The sequence below is a fragment of the Ambystoma mexicanum genome, chromosome 4p (genome assembly GCF_040938575.1).
Source record: "Ambystoma mexicanum isolate Mex_15411 chromosome 4p, UKY_AmexF1_1, whole genome shotgun sequence".
In the NCBI taxonomy this organism is placed as follows: Eukaryota; Metazoa; Chordata; class Amphibia; order Caudata; family Ambystomatidae; genus Ambystoma; species Ambystoma mexicanum.
The window spans coordinates 280,216,877-280,239,168 of NC_090927.1; the positions used below are offsets into that span (position 1 = coordinate 280,216,877).

The following is a 22,292-nucleotide window of genomic DNA, read 5'->3' on the forward strand; positions in this document are numbered from 1 at the left end:
CCTTTAAACAGTCAGGGTTAGACTACACTCTTCATATAACAAGGGATCGGATAGCACAAAATCATGTAAAGCACAAATGAAAAACTCATTTGACGTTATAAGAACTAATATAAATGCCAGAAGCAAAAGAGAGCAAAAGGAAAATTGAGCAAAGCAATTGTTTCTGGAGCAGTGAATTTATTCTTAATTGACAGTCTACACATATAATAATAATAATAATAATTTAGCATTTATATAGCGCTACAAACCCTCAGGTATCTGAGCGCTGCTAGTTCCTGGGAGGGGAAACGCGAATTCCCATAAAAACATAAATGGAAGGGTGACGGTATGAAAATATAACAAGAAAACATTAGAAACTATTCAAATCCTATAGCCTTCATTCTAAATTTAACTTGCATAGGGGGGCGTGAAGTTCTCCAGATATCTCACCTAGATGTTTGAAAGGATTTTTAAGTTATATGTACTAAAGGCACAGGAAGTCAGTCTATGATGAATGCTGAACTGATGACAGGACTGAAGGACTTGTTTTCAGTCTGTTACGCATCATATGGCCACTAAGTACACTCCTCCTAAAATCTGCTGATGCTATTTTTGGGGAATGGAATGATTTCCTGCTGAAGGATCAGAGCATGAAAGGCTGCTTGTGTTGGGATATGTCAACTGAATAATGGCTTCCCTCTGTTTTTGTTTAAAGCCTCGCCTACATCTAATACTAAAGAAGGTAGGGGTAGGTGGGGTTCAATTGTTGAGAGTGTGGAACTCATTTTTCCCTAATGGTCTGTACTAACTCTTAAGTAGGCAACCTAGACTTGCAGATGGAGGCAATACACTGTGCAGGTGTGGGGACATTGAAAGTGACTTCCTCCTGCCTCTTATGTGCCAACAGGTTTAATGAACATCTAGAAGATGACTTTTTACTCTTGTGTGTGGATCCCTCTACTCAAACATTGATTCAGAATGCAACCAGATGTGAGAAATTGAAATGCAGGACATATTAATTATCTGTAGTTCAAAAACACTTTCTGTTCCCCTCGAGACTATGGGCCTCATTATAAGTCCGGCGGTAACCCTGCCAGTGCTACCGGCGGGTTGCTGCCGGGCTCTTGATATTTTAGTGGTGACTGACATCCCAGTGCTACTGGGAGTTTGCAAGTCGGCGGCCTGGGAAGTCAAGCACCGGTAAAATGTAAGTCCCCATTCCCATAGAGTCGGGACTCGGAAGTGATGGCACCGTTGTTAACGGTGCCGGCACCTCCATGAATGGTCTGCCTACCGTGGCCGCTGCGCCCGCCAGAGTCAGACCTGTCGGGCACAGCGGCCACGTAGTTTGCCGTTCCGGAAACAAGGGTGCCAGTGAGCTTACCGGCACCCTTGTTTCGGTAATATGGCCGTAAAATGAGGCCCTATGTCTGTCTAAAATTTGCATGAATGTAAATCATCCAAAGGTCCTACCCACACACAGTTGGGGCACTTGCAGGGGCCTGTCCCCCCCCTAAGAATAGACCCTGATCACACCATCACAGAATCCCTGGAATTGGCCTCTGGCATATTCTTACATCTCTCTTGCAAGGAGGGTAGGTGCCCGGCATGCCTCTGTTGGCATAAAACACTTCAAAGTGCTGACCATGGCATATGTTGCATACTGCAATGTCCTTGTGCTGCCTGGATGTGTGGCACTTGTCATGCACCTTGCGGCCCTGGCCATCCTCTCCCTGATGAAATTTGACCAACTTGGGCTTTGGAGCATATTAGGAAAGGGAAAAATACCATGATGGGGATGAGAGCTCTCCTTACATCAAGGGCCTCAGGCACAGGACAGACCCCCAAGCTTTGCTTTCCTACTACAACAGGATTAGGTGGCAAAACCCACTGGATAAAAACATATTTGTAAGTGGTTGAAAAATATTAACCACATTTCCTTAACTAGCAGCAAAACATATCTAAGCCTATTGTCATCTTGAAATGGGTAAAAGCACAGGTTGCTCACATCGATCCAGGAATCGAATGTGAATAGCCAGTGTGCCACTTTTGACAGACACAATTGGTGCTTTGGGGTAAACCAAATTGAGGGCGGGCATAGGCTGCATGCGCTGGCCATGCTTGAAAGTTAGAATTTGACAAGGAGTGTGTAACAACTTACCTGCTGAATAACTAAGACTAAACACTCATAGTGCTGGAGTGTTGGGCCAAAGAATTTCCCATTGCCTGTGCTGAGACCTGCAGGAAAGGAGGGTGGCTGTTGTACACACAGAAGGAAGGGGCTTGGCCCAGTTGGAGATGTTGCAGGGGTAGATCTTGGAGGCAGAAGCAAATGCTCAAACAGGAACCTCAAAGGCCGAAGTAGAAACAGTTCCATGTGAACGAACGGTGGTCACTGCACTGGGGTGCCTGGGTGGCGCCCCACCAAATGGGGGAGTGAAGACTCCCGCATTTGCCAGGAGTTTCCGGGGGAACACATGCCATTGGACGAGACTGCATGGAAAGTGAATGCTATGTTATGGTTGGGGCTGGTCACCGGATTATAGAGATGAACAGAGTAACACTATGTGAGCTGCTTGTCTGTAAAACCAATATATGAGACAGAGCCAACTGAAGGTACAACCTTCTTTATTGTCCCTCTACAAGCTTCTGTCCCGGGCTCTTGTAGCCCCTCCTCTTCCTCCCTCATCGTCTGTGCCCAGTCCTTTATCTTCCTCGGTTAATGTCGTCCTCAGTTTAAGGAGGGTCTGTCCTTCATCACTCCATAACAACTCCCCCCTACCGTTCTTTCTGCCGGTCTTCTGGAGATCCATTGTGCTCTTTTCCTTGCTACTTGTCCTCCATCTTCTCTTCCATCCTGACTTCTGTCCCTCACTTCAGGGCCGCTCTCTGGGTCCACCTCTGACTTTCTTTCCAACCCTTTCTCTTTCTTCTTTGTACTGGTCTCATTTCCTGTTCTCTGTTGCTCTCCTCCTCCTTCACCCTGGAGCCACGGTCTCGCCTTTTGTCTCCTGGCCCCTTTCACTGCAACTCCCTCTTCTTTTGGTATCTTTATCTTCCTCTGTTTCATCTCCCCTTTTTGACCCTCATCTTCTTCTGTGATCCTTATTAGGTCAGTCGGCAGTCCTTGTTCCTTCTTACTCATTTCCCTGCATACTCTTCTAATTTCCCCTTCCTTTAAGTGCACCCCCCTTCCTTTTGGTCTTATCTTGCTCCCTCTCACCCTGGCATCATTTGGAGTCAGTGGTACGCCACTGGACCGTGGAGGATCCGCAAGTCATTGTGGAGTGCCAGTTGCCCCCTCTCTTGAATTGAGTTGTATGTTGGTAGAGGAGCGTTCTGTTTCTTGAAGGCAAACCTGGGAGGTCCTACCCACTCTATCTTTTCCCCTTTGTTTATCTTCTTGGTGTCCTCTGGCTGGATGCCCTCTCTGGCCTCTTATCTGTGCATCCTATGATGTCTGCTGGGTGTGCTCAATCTCTTCCTTTTGGTCTTCTTTTGTCGTGACCCTGTGATCTCATCAAATATGCAATTCCTCCTTCCAGTGTGTGGCTGGCAGTCATCTGTCCGAGCGGCTATCCAAATTGTTTTCTTCTTTTGCAGCATCCTTGGAAGCCCAGTACAGTCAGTGTCTCCCTGGCTGGGTGAATGCCTTCTAGTGGGGTTCCTGGGACACTGGGGGCCCTGGTATATGGGGTGGCAGGAGATCTTTGTGATATGCAGAGGTGTATCTGGAGCAGGGGTGCTGTACTCCTTCCCACTCTATGCTGCCCTCCTGCCGTGATCCACTGAGGCTGGCCCGGCCTTGAATGCGATCATGCTGTGGACGCTGGTGGAGTCCTGGGTGCACCAGGGCAGGACCAGAGTGTGGCCAGTCCACAAATGGTGGGGTGGCGTTCCCTGCAAGATGGTCGAGTGCACTCACCTTTCTCTCTTTCCTGGTAACGGTTGTGTGGGTGGCCATTCTGCCCTTGCAGCTGACCACCTACAGCATCCCTTTAGCAGATGGACTGTCCTTTTTTCTCAATGTTGGCAGGCTGCCGACTTCCCCCCAGAGCTATCAATGTGGCAGACTGCCGTCTGCTGCCATTCAATGCGAGTATTGTCCTACTGCATTCAGCAGTGGATTGACTTTCACCAATCACCGGGGCAGATTACCCTTCTACAGTTAACGGGCAGCTTACCCTTAACCATTGACCGGGGCGGATTACCCTCCTCCATCCAATCAGCGGATTACCCTTCTCCATGCACCGGGCGGGTTGCCCTTCACTGGTCACCGGGACGGAATGTCTGTCTCCGTTCAACAGCGGATTGCCCTTCTCCCTTCAGTGGGGTGGTTTGCCCTTTCGCCATCTCGTGGGATGGCCTGTCGTCTTCTCTCCGCCTTTAGTGTGGCGAACTGATGTGGTCTTCCCAAACCAGGGCGTAGTGCCATTCAACAGTACATAGGGCGGTCTGTCCTTTCTCGCTGGACCGGTGGCGTGTTATGTAGTGGGCGTTTCCCCTCGTCATCAGTTGCTATGGTTGGGGCTGGACCCCGGGTTATGGGGATGGACAGAGTAACACTGTGTGAGCCGCTTGTCTGTAAACCCAAGATATGATACAGAGCCAACTGAATGTACAACCTTCTTTATTATCCCTCTACAGGCTTCTGTCCTGGGCTCTCGTAGATCCTCCTCTTCCTCCCTCATCCCCCGTGCCCACTCCGTCCTCTTCCTCTGTGTAAGAAACCTGAGGGTATTCTCCCAAGCAGATCTCTAGAATCCCTTATTCAGGTGGCCAGGGGAGGGCTGGCGCTCTCAGATCCCAACCCTGGGGGTGGACGAGCGAGGGAGGATCACCTGATTAGGGGAACCCGCGTTATGCTGAGGGGAATGCCCAAAGGGAGACGCAGTATTATACCGAGGAGGAGAGTGAGGAGGACAAAGTCCCTGAGGTTTTCCTTGGTTATTCCACATCTATATCCCTCCCATCCAAAGAAGCTCCCTTACCAAAATCCTACCACCCCGTTACCCTCAAAACCCCCCACTCAAATACTCCCCATTCTTTGTCTCAACGTCCTTCTAGTTATTCTTTTCCGAACACCTAATCTGTTATGGCATAAAACTACCGTTCCCACAATCCCCCTTGTTCATTTCACGATCCTGGTTATTCCCGTTTGTTTGACAAGCCCTACAAAACCTACCCTTCCGAGATCACCAATACGAGGGTTATAATTCCATGTAACACCTCTTTCCCTTCCTACCCCGCAGAATACTCAGAAACTCTAACCCCCCCCCTTTTCCGACACAAGACTTTCTCCTGACAAAAAACACAAAGGACTAATTCAAAAACTATTTACCTGACATATCTCAACAGAAGGGTGAGGCAAAGTCGGGCAATTGACCAACATCACACACATCTGATGGCCCTTTCCTTTCCCGACAGGAATAAAAAGGTGGAGCACAAGAGCACACAGAGAGCAAGGCAGACCGCACCATGTGAGAGCTAACTCAGCATGGCAGTTCAAGAGGATGAGAAAGACGGCACAGACAGAGCGGGAGACAAGGAGAGAAGTAACCTTGCCCTTTCCAAACGAGACCCGTGAAACCTCTGCAGAAAGTATAAGACCGCAAACAATAGCCAGCATGTGTTGCAGCAAATGTCTACGGTACGCGAGAGCCTCTTCTGCTGATAACCAAGCTGGGAAAGGACGCTGGTCTTGGTGGTACCAAGCTTGACTCCAACGATAAAGAAAGGCAAGCAGTTCATCACAGCCGGTGAGTCGAGGAGAGAATCGATAAGAAATCGAACTGTGTTGAACGAAAAGTAGCCAACGGCTAATTTTAACTTTCAAATTGTAAAAATACGATTGAGGAAAGAGGAGGAAAGCCAGCAACAGAGTAGGCCGGTACTACGTGGGTGCTCAAGCAAGAAACTCTGGAAGATTACCAGATGGTAGAAACTACTGTATCCAGAAGCCCTTGGGAAGAGGCGAAAAGAGGTCAAAGTGATCATACAGGAGGTCTAGCAAAATCCACATACAGTCGAAAGTCTTTGACTGGCAAACTATTAAGAAAGCAAGGGAAGGGAATCCTATACCAAGATAAAGCAAGGGAAGTGCAATCATTAAAAGTAACAGGGAATTGAGAAGTGGCAAGAGTGAACCCGGTGGAGGGATGGCAATCGAGAGGGGCAAAGTCTAAAGTCCCAAGAAACAGTGTGTTGACAAAAGTGAACCCGGCAGAGGGATGTCCACGAGAATTCTTTGAAAAGACATTAAGAATACTGAAAGTTAAAAAGGTGATCTGTCTTTGTGCAAAGCCATAGTGAACCCAGAAGAGGGAGGCTGAGAATCGAGACAAATATTCGAAGGGGGTCTGCGCCCTGAGGCGGTGGACTCAGGGGTGAAGAACCATCACCCTAGCATGTGTGAGTAGGCCATAGTGAACTCGGCGGAGGGAGGTTGAGATTTACTAAGGATCTACGCTGGAAGAGGGGGACCCAGGGCCGACAAATCCTCACCTCAAGTTCAATCCGAAAGGAACTTTTGTTTGTTGTTTTGTTTCCTCCAGAACTATCAGACGCTCTGAAGCAGGAGATGCAACCCCCGAAGGTTCTGATATCGATAAGAAATGTTTTAGGGGTCTACGCCCTGGAGAGGGTGACCCATTGGTGAAGCCATCACCCAACGTATATGTGGAACAGAACTTTTTGTTTGTTTGTTAAGTACATCAGGCCCTCAAAGGCAAGAGACTTTTAGTGAAAGAGACTTGGCCATCGAAGAACCCGTTAGCTGATACCGAACTGTCGGCTTGTCTGTGGGAAAGCTCGAGCATGTGCTGTGCTGAGGAGCTCCACCTTGTCCCGTGCTCAAAACGTGGGGAAGGGAGACCCATGGCAATCACATCCTGACATTTTATTTGAGAACACTTCTTTCTTTTGAAAACCCTATTCTACACTATTTCTGTAATTAGTTGTAAGGATTTGGCAACAGTTTCATATTAGTATAGGCACTTTTATTTGACACGACACCACTAGGACTGCCTTATTTTTCAAATTGAATAGATGTTTTCCAAATGTTTCCAAAATGCTGTGATGTAAAATGCACCATTGTAACCCCTTATTTAAAATAATTCCACAGTGGTGAGAGGTGTTAACCACTCTAAGCCCCCTTGACTGTTTTAGGTCCTGTCCCTATGCTGAGTCGCTCCCCATAATTTGTGTAAAGAATCTCTGCCCCTTCTATTCAAACTGTCACCTGCTACCACTCATATGCACAGCTGTTAAATATGTGTCAGTCCTATGGGAGAGCATCATTTAGAGGGGAAGGACCTCAATAAATCAAAAGGGAGTCATTTCAATTTCACAAGATGGGAACCATCACAGGATCTAGTTTGATAGTCGAAGTGATCCAAGAGAATTAGGTGAAAGCCCCAGGCAAAGTTATCTTTTCTTGTGAAGGTGTGGGCACCTTGGCATGGGTATACCCAAAGAGAGGAGCCAAAGCCTTGGACACGGTTGTGGTTTTGGCCTACATTGCCTAAGCAAAGGGCAAGTCCTGCATCCAGGGCAGGGGGACTAGTTCTGAGTTGGAAGCCACAAAGCTGGTACCGCTGGGTTTTCACTCCTAGAGCAGGTGACCATACCTCACTGACCAAGTCATCCAGGGGGCTTGATTGACCACCCCAGGCAAACAGGTAGGTCCTGTATGAGGTGGAGAGATGCAAACAATTCTGAGTGAGCCATAGGATGAATGTTAGGATGGCTGTGCTAATCTGAGAGTACTAATGAAGACTCATTTTAAATGTATTTGTCTCCAATTGGGTCTGTGTGGATGTTGGACACATAGGCAGTCATGGCCCTTTCAGTCATCCATGGTACACAGACCACATGAAAGCCTTGTTTTACACTGGGTTACTGTGGGATGTGTGAAAGGGAACAAAAAGGCCAGCAAGATCTTTCCACATCAAAGCTAGAGTTCTAAGAGCACAACACACACCTTGGAGGTTAAATGCAAGGACAGTGGTTCCAGTGAACTGAGAAGGAGCTCCCTACCCAGAACGGACTGGCTTGAACCCACTTCCGAGGAGCCATCAATTCTAGGAGGGTTACAGGCACATCTAGGTTGCTGCTAAGGCTGTGGTCTTCTAGCCACTAACGCAAAATGGATGTCCTTACCCAGAGAACAGCTGCACATACCCCAGGAGGGGTGCATTTTCTTCGGAGGAGGCAAGCTCTGACACATCTCAGCTAAAGCTCTAAGTGAGTCTCAAGCACACCTGTGTCATGCCCATGCTCCTGGTTGTTCCAGCCACCAATGTGCGGCAGCTGTGCCTACCTAGAGCTAAGTTTAACAAATTCCATCAGCAAAACCATCAATTAAGGGATTCAACGATCCGTCGTGCACCAATTATAAAGACAAAAGGAGATAAACAGCATTGCCTCATTAGCTCGGAAGCTACATTGCTGCCAATTGAAACCATTAAGTTGTGTCAGGGATCATGTGCAGGTTCACACGTCCTGCTTACCTGCCTGTCGGCTGTGAATGAGTCCAAGGGAGAGCGCGCTGCCGCGTCTCCAGGACACTATAACTCGCCACTGTAGCGTTTACTACAACGCGCACGGCGGTACAAGGACGCCGCCATCTTGAGGGGATCAAAGTGCAATCACATTGCACACAATCCCGTTTAAGGAGTAAATCCTGATCATATATCCCTGCTATTCTTAAGGAAACTAAAATATAATAGCATTAATTTTATTGCAATTGGACGCCAGAAGTTACTGAGGTTAAACAGTATTTAAGTGACAGAAAAATGAAATTAAAGAAACGGTGCCACCCAGCAGACATGGGGAAACCACTGCACGTGTTGGCTTATATTAATGCTATCAATTCTTGGACATTGCATTAGCCTTAAAAAGACCATAGTCATTTCCACAGAGCTTACCACGAGTGCCTAGCCACTCAACTGAAAATCCCATGCTACATATAGCTGAAGCCTTAGTGTGCAGCAAAAGGCACTTGCAATTCAGTCGTGTCACTGGCAATACATTCTTTAGACAGCATCACATAATTAGTGTATTTCCCATTCATTTTTACAGTAATGGTGTAATCATTACGAAAAAAACATGTCCATTAAACACGCTATGCTGAAGCCACTAAAGTACTGTAATGTTTCTAGCAAGCAAAAAAATGCAAAAAAGAAGAAAAGAAACAGCATCATCTGTATCAGACACAGGTCTTTCACAAAAATACATGAAACTCATTATCTGAGTTGAGGCTTCTGGTAACCAGTCTATGCTTACAGATAAGACGTGCTTCAAGTTGTCTAAGCTTGAGTTCAATATTGCCCCCTCTCTTGGGCAAAGAGACCTGATGTAGTACTGTAAATCGGATATCCTTAGCATTATCCATTTGGTGACAGGTCTTCCAATAATTGGCCAAAGGGTATTTAGAATCTTGTTTTGACAAAGTAGAAAAGTGCTCACGAATGCGTATCTTCAGATGCCTAATTGTACTGCCAATATACATTTGACCACAAATACAGATAATGCAGTAAACTACACATTTCGAGTTGCAATTAATAAATGCATTGATTAAATGTTTGCCGGTTATTCCAAAATCAACAGTGTCAGTCTCCCAGGTATGCGTGCACATATTACAGCTCCCACATTTGTGGAAACCTTTGACCCTTCCTTGTGAAAGCCATGTCCCCCTGCTTGACGGATGAGACATAAAGGATGGGCATAAGATATTTTTTAAAATAGGTGCTCTGCTAAAGGTAATTGCAGGGTTGGGTTCAAGCCATTTAACCAGATCCTGATCTAATTAGAGTAAATGCCAGTGGCGTTTGAGAATCGCATAGATACTATTGCTGTCACTGTTGTAACGATTAATAAGTCTGATTTTATGAGGGCGCTCTTTAGCACAATTGGATTTACTTTTAGGTGTCAGCAAATCCGCTCTCTTCATACTAGACACTTCACGTTCAGCTCGGGTGAGTATGTTGGACTTGTATCCCCGTTTTTTAAATTGGCCATGAATAAAATCTTCTTCTGCCTCAAAATCAACATCCAAAGAGCAATTTCTCTTTGCTGAATGTACTCCCCTTTCGGGATATTATTAATAACTGAATTTTTGTGAGAACTTGAAGAATGTAACACCGCATTAACAGATGTCAGTTTACGGTATGTTCTAGTCTGAAAACTATCTTTGGATACGAAGATATTAAGGTCAAGAAAATCGATTGTGTGAGTGCTGTTCTGGTATGTAAATTGAAGACCCCAATGATTAGCATTGAGAAAGTTAACAAATTGAGATAAAGAAACCTCGGTGCCTGTCCAAATCATAATAACATCATCAATGAAAAAAAAAAGTCGGTGTTGTTAAACACATATAGCTGCTCAAAATGGTGCATGAAAATATTGGTCACTGACGGTGCAAAGCTAGCACCCATGGCTATGCCAATTAGTTGCTTGTAATATGTGTTATTAAATAGGAAAACATTATTTTGCAAAGCGCAAAGAAGCAATTCTTTAATCATTTTCATATGTAAATGATAGGATGCTGATTGTTGGCGAAAAATATAATTAACGCTTTCAATAGCTTTTAGGTGATCAATAGACGTTTAAAGAGCTTTGACATCGAGTGTGACCAATAGAACATCTGATGGTGGTGATAAGTTCAAGTATATGAAGAATGTGCATAGTATCACAAACATGAGTAGGTGTGGTAGATACCAAAGGTGAAATACATTCATTCACATATATCGACAATGGTTCCAAAATCCCATCCTGCCCGTTGATAATGGGTCTACGTTCCGGTATTTTCACGAACGGCTTGTGAATCTTCGGTGAAAAATAAGCTGTTGGCATGGTGGGCTGATCAAGTCAAAAAGGTTTTCTCTACATCTGTAATAATCCCTAACTTATAACATTTGTCAACAATTATGTGTACTTTGTTACGGATACTCTGCGTTGGATTGCGCAGCTCCACTCGGCCAACGTCTAACAAGAGCCTCCTGTCACAAATCACATCAGAACAAGAATGCGCAGTCAATTCAGATAGATCTAGTACATAATGTGAGCAAATACCAGCTCTGTTCAGAAGAACACTCCTTACTCAAAAAAGGTCTTTCGTTTGCACCTTCTTGTGTTAACGATTATGTTCAGATTCAGATTGATTTCTTTAAATTTATTAGAAAGCTGAAACTCAAAGGGAGGGTCAAAGGTTTCCACAAATGTGGGAGCTGTAATATGTGCATGCATACCTGGGAGACTGACACTGTTGATTTTGGAATAACCGGCAAACATTTAATCAATGCATTCATTAATTGCAACTCGAAATGTGTAGTTTACTGCATTATCTGTATTTGTGGTCAAATGTATATTGGCAGTACAATTAGGCCCCTGAAGATATGCATTCGTGAGCACTTTTCCACTTTGTCAAAACAAGATTCTAAATACCCTTTGGCCAATCATTGGCAGACCTGTCACCAAATGGATAATGCTAAGGATATCCGATTTACAGGACTACATCAGGTCTCTTTGCCCAAGAGAGGGGGCAATATTGAACTCAAGCTTAGACAACTTGAAGCATGTCTTTACTGTAAGCATAGACTGGTTACCAGAGGCCTTAACTCAGATCATGAGTTTCATGTATTTTTGTGAAAGACCTGTGTCTGATACAGAAGATGCCATTTCTTTTCTGCATTTTTTTGCTTGCTAGAAACATTACAGTACTTTAGTGGCTTCAGCATAGCGTGTTTAATGGACATGTTTTTTTCGTAATAATTACGCCATTACTGTTAAAATGAATGGGTAATACACTAATGATGTGATGCTGTCTAAACAATGTATTGCCAGTGACATGACTAAATTGCAAGTGCCTTTTTCTGCACACTAAGGCTTCAGCTATATGTAGCATGGGATTTTCAGTTGAGTGGTTAGGCACTCGTGGTAAGCTCTGTGGCAATAACTATGGTCTTTTTAAGGCTAATCCAATGTCCAAGAATTGATAGCATTAATATAAGCCAACACGTGCAGTGGTTTCCCCATGTCTGCTCGAAGGCACCGTTTCTTTAATTTCATTTTTCTGTCACTTATATGCTGTTTAACCTCAGTACCTTCTGACATCCAATTGCAATAGAATTAATGCTATTATATTTAAGTTTCCTTAAGAATAGCAGGGATATATGATCAGGACTTACTCCTTAAACGGGATTGTGTGCAATGTGATTGCACTTTGATCCCCTCAAGATGGCGGCGTCCTTGTACCGCCGCGCGCGTTGTAGTAAACGCTACAGTGGCGAGTTATAGTGTCCTGGAGACGCGGCAAGCGCACTCTCCCTTAGACTCATTCACAGCCGACAGGCAGGTAAGCAGGACGTGTGAACCTGCACATGATCCCTGACACAACTTAATGGTTTCAATTGGCAGCAATGTAGCTTCCGAGCTAATGAGGCCATGCTGTTTATCTCCTTTTGTCTTTATAATTGGTGCACGACGGATCGTTGAATCCCTTAATTGATGGTTTTGCTGACGTTCCGGTGACTTTGAACTCTTCTCACCATGCCGGCATTTCAAAACCGCTGCAGTCCCTTTATTAAATTTAGAATTGCAACTGCAGGATAACGAAGGTAACATTATTATGATTTATATTTAATGCAACATGCCTTTGATTGGTGGAGTGGGTGAAAATTTGTGCATATGTGTTTTCTTTCTCTTTTAGTTACGGTTTTGACTCCGGATTAGGAGCAATTGACTTACATATCTTACTCATTTGTTAAGTGTACTTGTTTGACTTTTAGGCTGTAGTATTGCTGTTTATTATCCTGTGATGGCTTAGTTTAGGTTCATTAATAATACATATCCTTCCTGTTCACTATAGGCTCAATTTGGACAAGACTACGTCGTAAATATGGCTTTCTTTGGCACTTGCTATAGGAAAATTGACTCATTGTTATTGCGCAGACCTATCCCACGACTGCCTATCTACGAATCTGGCTAACTGCAGGTTTTGTTATATTTCTCTCTTTTCCTTTGTTTTGAACTACATTGATGCCACTTCCTGAGTAACATGAATAATTGCCTTTTGTTTTTCATATGTATGCTAAATGAATACTTTTGCTAAATGCATATTTATATTCTCAAATATGTTTTACCAATGATGATTTCCATGTTTGATAACTGTGTACTTGCTGATCATACACTATGTTGATAACCCCTTATGCCCTCCAACATTTGGCCCATTTATCTTGAATGGTGATGCAAATTATCATGTACAACTTTAAAATAATGGCTTGTCATTTTAACTCTAACAGCCTCAGAGGAAGAGCTACGCTCGAAACACGTGTCAGGATGTTCATTGCATGAATTAAACAACTGTACACTTGTACTCTCTGAACTTTTAGGTGTGGCGCAGTTCGATTGTTACAATTGTTCTAATTTGCTTTCACTGTGGGTGCTGGGCAAGGCACTCACACACCAACAATTGACCGCAGCCGCATAGCCCCTTTAGAATTAAGGCACAAGTGCTGGGATCTTTTGGCCTTTTTTGCCCAATTCTCTTTGTCTTATTCATTTGGTAGGCAATCCAGCCTTGGTAAAGAATCCCACCTTAGGTTCTGTGCACCATGATAATTACAGACTGCACTTGCTTCACCTATGACGTACTGAAAGTGGACTGTTTAGTCTTGACATTTCGATCACTGCAACCAAACATGTATTTACAGATAGTAGAAGAGGGTGGAAGAGGTGAGAGAAAGGGAGGTCACGGCACGTGGAAAGATGATGTAATTACAAGTCAATTGCAAACCTCCTTTTTATGTAAAGGCTGCTCTATATCTTTTTGAGGTATGCAAATCAGGTGGGCCAAAAAGGTTTTCATGCTATTATGTGCATTGTCCATCCAACGTATTTCAGAGTCAGCGTGGCACGCAAATCTGGGGGTCCCTGCTGACTGACATTAAGTGCAGTGTGCTTAAATATACAGGGTTAGAGAATTTCTCTCGGTCAGGCACTCTGAATCCCTTTGGACCTAGCAATTTATAATGGCCTAAACCACTTAAAGTCAAAGCAAAAAACTGCCTGTGAGGTAGGGGCTATTGTGTATTTTGTATATTTGGGAAATGGCTGCCTGCGAGCACCTGACCTTGTTCCGCACTGCTTCTTTGGTTTTCGTTTACGTGATGTTTTGGGACCCCTTCAGGTGCTCCTTGTCCGATTTGCCATGAAGCTCTCACTAATCAATTATTTTTTCTAGATTTCATATGGCCGCTTGCCTGTAAGCCTCTTTTGGTCTGATCTAAACATATGCTGGAAAATCTCATTACTGTATTTCCCTTCCTCCATTCCTCATGAGGATAGCTCAGCGGCAACATGCTCACCTTGGAAGCTAGACGACACGAAGCAACACAGGTTCGATCCCCGGGTCCGCACTTAGAAACCTCTGGGTATTATGCGTGTTATAAATAACCTATCATATCAATTCAGTGTCCTGAGCCTTTTTTGTGCCATCCCCTCCATGCATCAGTATTCCATTATTGTGTAAATAAGTCAGAACTGCTCTCATTTTCAATGGATTCTGAATTAAGATTTTCCAGGTCAGACCATTCCCCTCACCCAGCACTCTCCTTGGCTTGGGGAATCCAGTCTGCGGCTTCTGTGCACATCACATATTTATTACATTTCAAAGATATCAAACAAGTAGAGGTGATGTAGCAAGGAGTTCATGTGACAGACTCCAAAAACCGTTCAACAAAAACATGGGAAATGGGGACTTTGCCACAAGTGTCCCATTTCATTCATCACTGTAGGTTTGTCAGTGTATATGCACTGTTCCTGCACCTTTGTGCATTTCAATGTAAAAACGACCTAATCTCCCTCAAAGGAATCCCTTCACATATCATCATATAGAGATAAGAGCATATGCTAGCAAGTACCTCTATGTGTAAAATAATCAACTATTAATGTACTAGATGCCATTGGTTAATGCAAAGCAGGGATGAAACAGATTTATAGTTAACATCATCAGAGCACAACAATAAAGTAATAGAAAAAAACCCACCAGTGAAACTCAATTGAAAACAGTCAATATAACATTAAGGTGAGAGCCGATTCATATCCATTAGTGCAAGCCCAGGAGGTATTTTGAAGCCATTGCCAACGAAACACCACAAAGTCCATTAAAAACACGCTCTTTCAGAAAATAAATGGTATTTTTTCAGGTGTGGCAATGACTTATGATTATCATGGTAAGCCTTTTTGGAGGTTAAAATATTTTCACCAAGTATTTGCTTAATTCACTTCACACAAAAAAGAAACCCGGAAATCAGACTGAAGTACCTGCATCTGAAACAGCAATGTTTTCAATAGTGAGGACGGACTCCGAAACACCATTTGTAAGACTGGTCTGAAAAACTGTTGTGATGATACTTGAGTTTTTAGTCCAAACAACTGATGTTGAGTTTGAAATTGTTCTGCATGTCATTTTGAGTGTGTCACCCACGAATAGTATGTCTTGGGATGTTGTACAATTGGTGGCATCTAAGAATTAAGACAAAATAGACCAATAATATCAGAACAACAGTAAAATTAAGATAATGGCAACAGTATTCAAACATCACATAACGAGCAATATCCCTATCCTTGACTTTGTGTTTCAACAACCTTTGCTGAAGCAAAAACACTGAGTAGAATATTTGATAGGAAGACCTTAGGTATGTGCCATTCTTTGAGGAATTTAAATTTAAGTACAAGGTAAGGCAATTGTATGTTGAAGTCCAAGGAAAGATAAACTAAAGGTGGATATCAAGATCATAATCATTCTTAACCAGCATTGGTACCCGGCGCGGGTTATGTTACATGTAACAAATGCACCGATTGGTGCGTTTGCAAGCCTTACCATACGGTGAGCCCGTACACATTCTTGAGCGTCCCTCGCGCCGGTCTTCAGTTGTTTTTCTTTTTCAGTTCCGCATGGAAAGGCAGAAGGGACTATGTTTAGTCCCTTCTGCTTTTCCATGGTGGACATTTTCTTTGTTTACTATTGGTGCCACGGAAAGGGAAAACTGACTATGTTTCCCAGTCCACAGCGGCAATTTTTTTCTTTTTTTTTTGGACTGCAAAATGCAACGCGTCTCGCAACAAAAAAAAACACCCTTAGTAGTCCAGTCTAATGGGTTGGGGTACTAATGGCAATAAGCCCCTTGCCAGTGGGCCATTACCGCATTCTGTAATTCCCCCGGGCCTTCATTAACTGTGGGCCCTGGGGGCTTTACCTCACGCAGTAATGGCATGCCGGCTCAGGGCTTATTGCCTAAGTGGCACCTGAAACCATGTGCTCACCGTACACCGGCCCACATCTAGAAGCCTGTCAATGCATGCATACGTTTTATTATAGCTACGTACACGTTGCAATATATTTAGTTTTTCTGATGGACAGTATGTCCCATAAAACTGGTCACAGTTGGCTCATTTCTATGCTTAATGCCATGACAATTGTAGGATTGTATTTAAACCCCCACCCAGTGACCGTGTGTATATGAGAATCTTTTGTTTTTATAAGTGGCATTTGACACAAGCACATCACCTGATTTAAACTCAACTCCCAACGTCTTGCACGGGCTACATATGACCGTAGCTGTTTTTATATTGTGAACTTTATATTTATTTTGTGCGGAATTGTGCGGTTTGTAAATATATGGGCCTACCAAAAGCTTTTTATGTCATTTTGACCTTGCTCTGATCCCAGACTCTCAGCACCAGGTCCAGACATCAGCAGTCATTTTCATATATTCATTCTCACCAACCTTTTTGGTGGGTGTTTAAATCTCCAAGCAGTGACCAGGCAGAAGGCAAGCCATCCGTACAGTAAAGTTGAATCAGCGTGAAGTCTGTCTGCACCTTTTCATGACCAGGCTGGATTAGAGACCCCAGATTGTGGAAGAGTTACTTTCTCACGTATCTTCCTACAGTACTGTTTGGTCGTATTGTAAGTAAATTGTGCCCCCCTCTACTCAAGTCAGTCGAGGATATTAATTTCAGGCTCAGTATGTACCCTGCTGGCATGCTCCCTACATCCCCTAAACAGTGCCCTCAACAATATACTCCTAAAAAATTCATAATTCTCTTTTATGAATATGATGCAATAAATACTATTTATGCAGTTAAACACATGTTGTATATTTTAAATTGCATACAAACATTTTAATTTTTATCACTAAATCTTGGATCAAAGGCTGCTGACTTTCAATATTTCAGGACATGACTCCCCCTGGCGATAAAATCACTAGGGACATTTGAGCAACTGGTCAAAAGAGGAGTACTGGTGGTCATTTTGTTCACTTTCTTTTTATTTTTTAATAACACATTTTATTGTTTTAACATTAACAAACCACCCATACCAATACACATACACATTACTCGGGTGATCACACATTGGTACATCATCAGTAGTTCTAGGTCTGCCATATACCATCAATTCTTGCCACACATATTCAGTCCTTGACATGGTTGTCTGCTAGGTTCCTCAGTGGAACATTGTCAATTTAGCATCAGACCTCTTCCCATTTCCCCCATATTTTATAGGCCTTGCCGGGGCAACCTCTGGCTGCGCATACCCATTTCTCCATCGCTATGCATGCGTGCACATCCGTTACCCCATTGTTCATATTGTGGGACTACATCTGAGCCCCATAATTGTGCAACATTTCTTTTCGCAAGGCCAGTGGCCGTTGGGAACAACAATTTTTCAAAACGGGTCATTTCTTCCTCTTGTTCAACCCCCAGTAGTATTAGCTTGGGATTTCTAGGGATGGTGCGACCTATGACCTTAGAGAGTCTATCACAGCATTGTTGCCAGTATTGTTGTATGCAGGGGCATTCCCATAAGATATGATAGAAGGTACCCTCCTCTCGGTGACAACATAGACAACTGGGATTTTTAATTTTGCCCGATCGGTATAGTCCCACCCGTGGATAGTACACTCTATGTAATACTTTGAATTGTATCCGCCTGATCCTAGCTGATATGGCAGTTTCTCGGGGGTACATCAGGATTATGGTCCAGTCTTCAGGCAATATTGGGCTAACATCTTTTTCCCATTTGGATTTTAGACTGCAAAGTTCTGGTGTAGCAAAGGATGAAATTACATTATACATGACCGAGGTGGTTTTAACATCTACTCAGACTAGGACTATGCTTCTTTCCAGAGGCGTGCATTCTGGCATGTGTGTAGCGATAATGCTCCGTTACAGGGAGATTAAATCTACTTGTTAGTTCCCCAAAGGGTACAAGTCTGCCTTCCTTTATTACATCATTGATTTTCTTTATTCCAGCTGACTCCAAATTTGGCCACTTCGGGAGTTTATTTACTTCGGGTGGATTTTCTGCAAGTCTGTTGGTATTCACCACTGGTAACTACTGCCATTGTTTGTTCTCCTCTTTACTTACAAAGTTTACGTATAGTCCCATAAAGAAAACCAAACAAATAAAAACATATGGAATACAGGGTAACACCAGGGATAACATACTTCAATGTTTTAAAATAAAAAGGAAAGGACTGTTCAACTTTAATGTAGATTGAGGCAGACAGCATGGGCCTGATTCACAGAAGTGTTTTATAATGGCAAAATACCATTGGAAAACGCTATGTGAATTAGGCCCCAAGTCTTTTGTCGGGTGCCTTGAAAACCCCGAACTAAAAATCCACATATCTCTCCAAAACGGACGCCCTCCTTCAAGATGTGTAGGTGTAGGTCGCAGGAGCAGCGGAAGAGGCTAAGGGTAGTTCTGGCATGAGCTATGAGCACTGAGGTCATGGCATGCTTGTTGACACATTGTAAGTGGCTATTTATATGCTATATTTTGTACTCCATGCCTGCTGAGAATTAAAAAAAAACAACGTCCGTTAAATAGCAAACAAACATGTAAACGTTGTATGCAACATAACAATTGCAAGCTCACCATATACAGAAGTCTGGAACGGCTGAGGTGGGAAAGTGAAGTTTGAACTGAGCTCTCGTGTCACGTTAGCGTTTGCGATTTGAAGATTCATTTTGCTCAGTGGGTCCGCAATAATCACATATTCAGCAATGGTACTTCCTTTCCTAAACAGGAGTAACCGAGCATTGTTATCCATTTCCTTTTTGTGTTAAAATACATTTGCATGCTTTATATTAAAGTAAATCAATAAAGTGGGATTAAAGACAGTTAAAACTGAGCCACTGAAAGTTACCATTTTAGATTTACTGTTTATGTATGTATTTATTATACAGGAGGAACGGTGCTCTTTGGATCACATAAGAACGTACAATAGACAAGCAATCAGATTTGAGGGAAAACAGGCAGCTTCTTACAATGGAGTGAGTTTGCGTGAGAGTTGAAAAGCATAATGTTGAGTACCCTACTTAGCAGAGGGGGAGCTCAGAGTATTCCCACGGTTTGTAACCCCCTGCAGTCAAAGGATGTGCATGTTGTATTTTCAGAACACAATTCTTACTCTCTTGATCGCTCTCCAATGTTATACCCTCTACCCAGTCTTTCTGGTCTAAATACTGCCCCTCATTTACATGGGCCTCCATAAGGCTAGGTAAGCGCACCCAGTCCTGGTACACCCAAGTCTGCCCAGCTGTTGGAGGGTAAGATGTATCCAGTTCACTCCTGCAAAACAGGAAGTTCACTGGAACGTTGCAACCTGCTGGATGCACTTTTTTGAACAATGCCATCATTTCTGTTTAACTTTGCACAGCACACAAAAAGCTATTTAACATCCAAAATATCACAGGACAGCTAAGTAACGCTGGAGTGGCTGTTACGCCCTCTTTTGTTTAGAGAGATAGAAAGGCTAGAATGATTTGGCAGACACTTATCCACTCCGTTGCCGTTCAACCTGTGCCCCGCGCCACCCTCTGAAGGCCAGTCTAAAGGCAAGCACATAGCTCATAGTAATAGTGGTGACAGATAGAACACAAATATAGACAGATTACTATTTGGCTCAGATAGCACTGACTACATTTTTAATGGCATTGGATTTGGATAACACTTCATGAGTGAAAGTTACAAAGTCTCAAGCAGCGATCAAGACGATTAGACAAACAAAAACTGTGATAACAAATTATTTTAGCAATCGCTAAACACAGGTTTTATGAACTAGTCGTATGTAATAATCATTATTATGTGTATATATATGCATTTGCTGTTAAGTGATAAGCTATATTTCGGCTGCTTGAGTCTGGATATTGTAAATTGAGTCTGGATATTGTAAATTGAATGTTGTAAATTGAGTATTGAATATTTTGTATGCTTTTTAAATTGTAAAAATTCATGAATTTGTACATTGAAAAGTTGTTTAAAACAGCTAAAACAATAATACAAAAAAAAATAGACAGATTAAACACTAAACCACGGATAACAGCGCTTGTTTTAAAATTGAAAAAAGCCCTGTGGAATAATAACATATTTATTTTAAGTACTTTAATTCTCTATTGATTGTACATTTAACTTATTTGTTTTCATTTATATTCTTTCTTTCCATTACTTCATATGTTTTATGGAAAAAGGTAGCTCTTCAGAATCAGAAGACTTTACCTCGAGTGTTCATACAAACATTCAAAGGGTGTTCAGCCTTGGCGTACTGCTACCTTTGAGGACCATTTTGCTACTTTTAAATTCTTTTTTCTTGTGATATACCAGCATATAGAGTTTGAAGTCACTGGCCGATTAGCTGAGGCCAAACTTGCTTCTGGTTAGCAATGATGATGTGCTGGTATGTCAGATCTCAGTATTCAGTATACTTGTGTGTTGAATCAACTTCTGGGGCACCAATGGTCCAGGGGTGAATATCGGTTTCTATTCGACCAATCAGCCCCACATCTAGTACACCAAAAGGGATCTGAACAAATTGACATAACAAGCAAATTATAAACCTCCTTGGCCAGTTTTGGTAACGTAGATGGAACGGCAGGCTTATCTCTGTAATATTGTGGATCATTGTTTAGTTGCAATACAGCGACTGTCCAGTACAAGGTTGTATCAAAAATATCTACTTTATTTATAACACAACAGACAGTTCTAGAAAAACTACGAAATTCAACCCACCCTGTAAATGAATGCAGAGGACAGACAGTTTCAAAGAAGGAAATGGGATGCACTCTGGATACTGACAGGAGGTAGTCGGTATGGTTAATAACCACAACAGTTTAGGTTAATTGGCTTCAGCACAAAGGCAGCAGTGGGTCTTAATATGTCTCCAGGGGCTTCTGGGAAGGACCAGGGGGACAGAATCACAATGTACATTGTTCTGTAGGTGTTCTTGGTGCTTGACATGGTCGACTCTGCTTCAGGGCACTTTGCAGGCTTCAGTGACAGAGTTCAAGATGGGAGCCAGCTTCCTGTATCAGATGGCAAAACGGATCAGCGAGCAAAGCTGGATGAATGGCTGCAGGCTGGCATGCACAGCAGTTCGGGGGTCAGGAATCGTTGTCTCAGTGCTGATCAGCAGTTCTGAAGGACTGGTTGAGACGTCTCAGATGTCTTTAAGCCACTGCGGTTTGACAACGGTCAGCGTTGCAGTTGGTTGCAGCTGGTTGCAGCTTGAGGAACTCGACTGGCTCGAAAATGTTTTTCACGGCAGATGTTGGTAGATGCTCATTGAGGCCCTTCTCCCAGCTTCTTCAATTGACTTGTGTTGTCATTTAAGGAGGATGGCTCAAAGCTGAGGAGTGTGTTGCAGACAGCTGCCTTATCCAGCCTATAAAGGTGGGCCCTGGACCAGTGTCTATCTATACCGGGATTCAAATCAATGAATCAGTTGATGAATCAGCACAGAGAGGGAAGGAGCACTGATTCATTCAGATAACAAAAATGTCATTCAATGGCAGCATCTATGCAATCTTCATTTGACATGTCAAGATGGGAGTTTTGCCCCATGAAAAGATCAGCAAACTGAAAATATGCACATTCAAGTGTTGTATGCAATGTTGAAAAGTAGGAACATGCGAAAAACTGGAAGCAGCATTCTATGCAACAACAAGGGACATCAATGAAGAGTCACAAGGGCTGTTAAATGAAACAAGAAGGGTCCACCCAACCATGGCAAGAATATCTATCCATATAGAATGAATATGGGGATAAAACATATTCACTGTCAAACTTTTTGAGAAGCTAGGTTATACATGTAATGAAAGATACATGCTGAAAGTAAAATATGAGGTAGAAACACCTAAACAAGCGGTGAATAAGCATACACAAGAGAGTAAAGAAAAAAGGGTGAACATAATGAACCCAAAGATAGCAGATTTTGAAAAACCTAACAGACCTATTGATAAAGAAA

General features: G+C 43.1%; 1 protein-coding gene across 1 annotated transcript in view; it reads right to left on the reverse strand.

Annotated features, from left to right (window-relative positions):
• LOC138453202 (adhesion G protein-coupled receptor F5-like) overlaps positions 1 to 22,292 on the reverse strand; it is a 1,258,340-nt gene that overhangs the window by 792,532 nt on the left and 443,516 nt on the right. Inside the window, exons 8-9 of the mRNA XM_069605829.1 lie at positions 18,926 to 19,068; positions 15,304 to 15,504 (exon numbers count right to left, since the gene is read on the reverse strand). Coding sequence (XP_069461930.1) covers positions 15,304 to 15,504; positions 18,926 to 19,068 — 344 coding nt within the window. The remainder of the gene's footprint in view (positions 1 to 15,303; positions 15,505 to 18,925; positions 19,069 to 22,292) is intronic.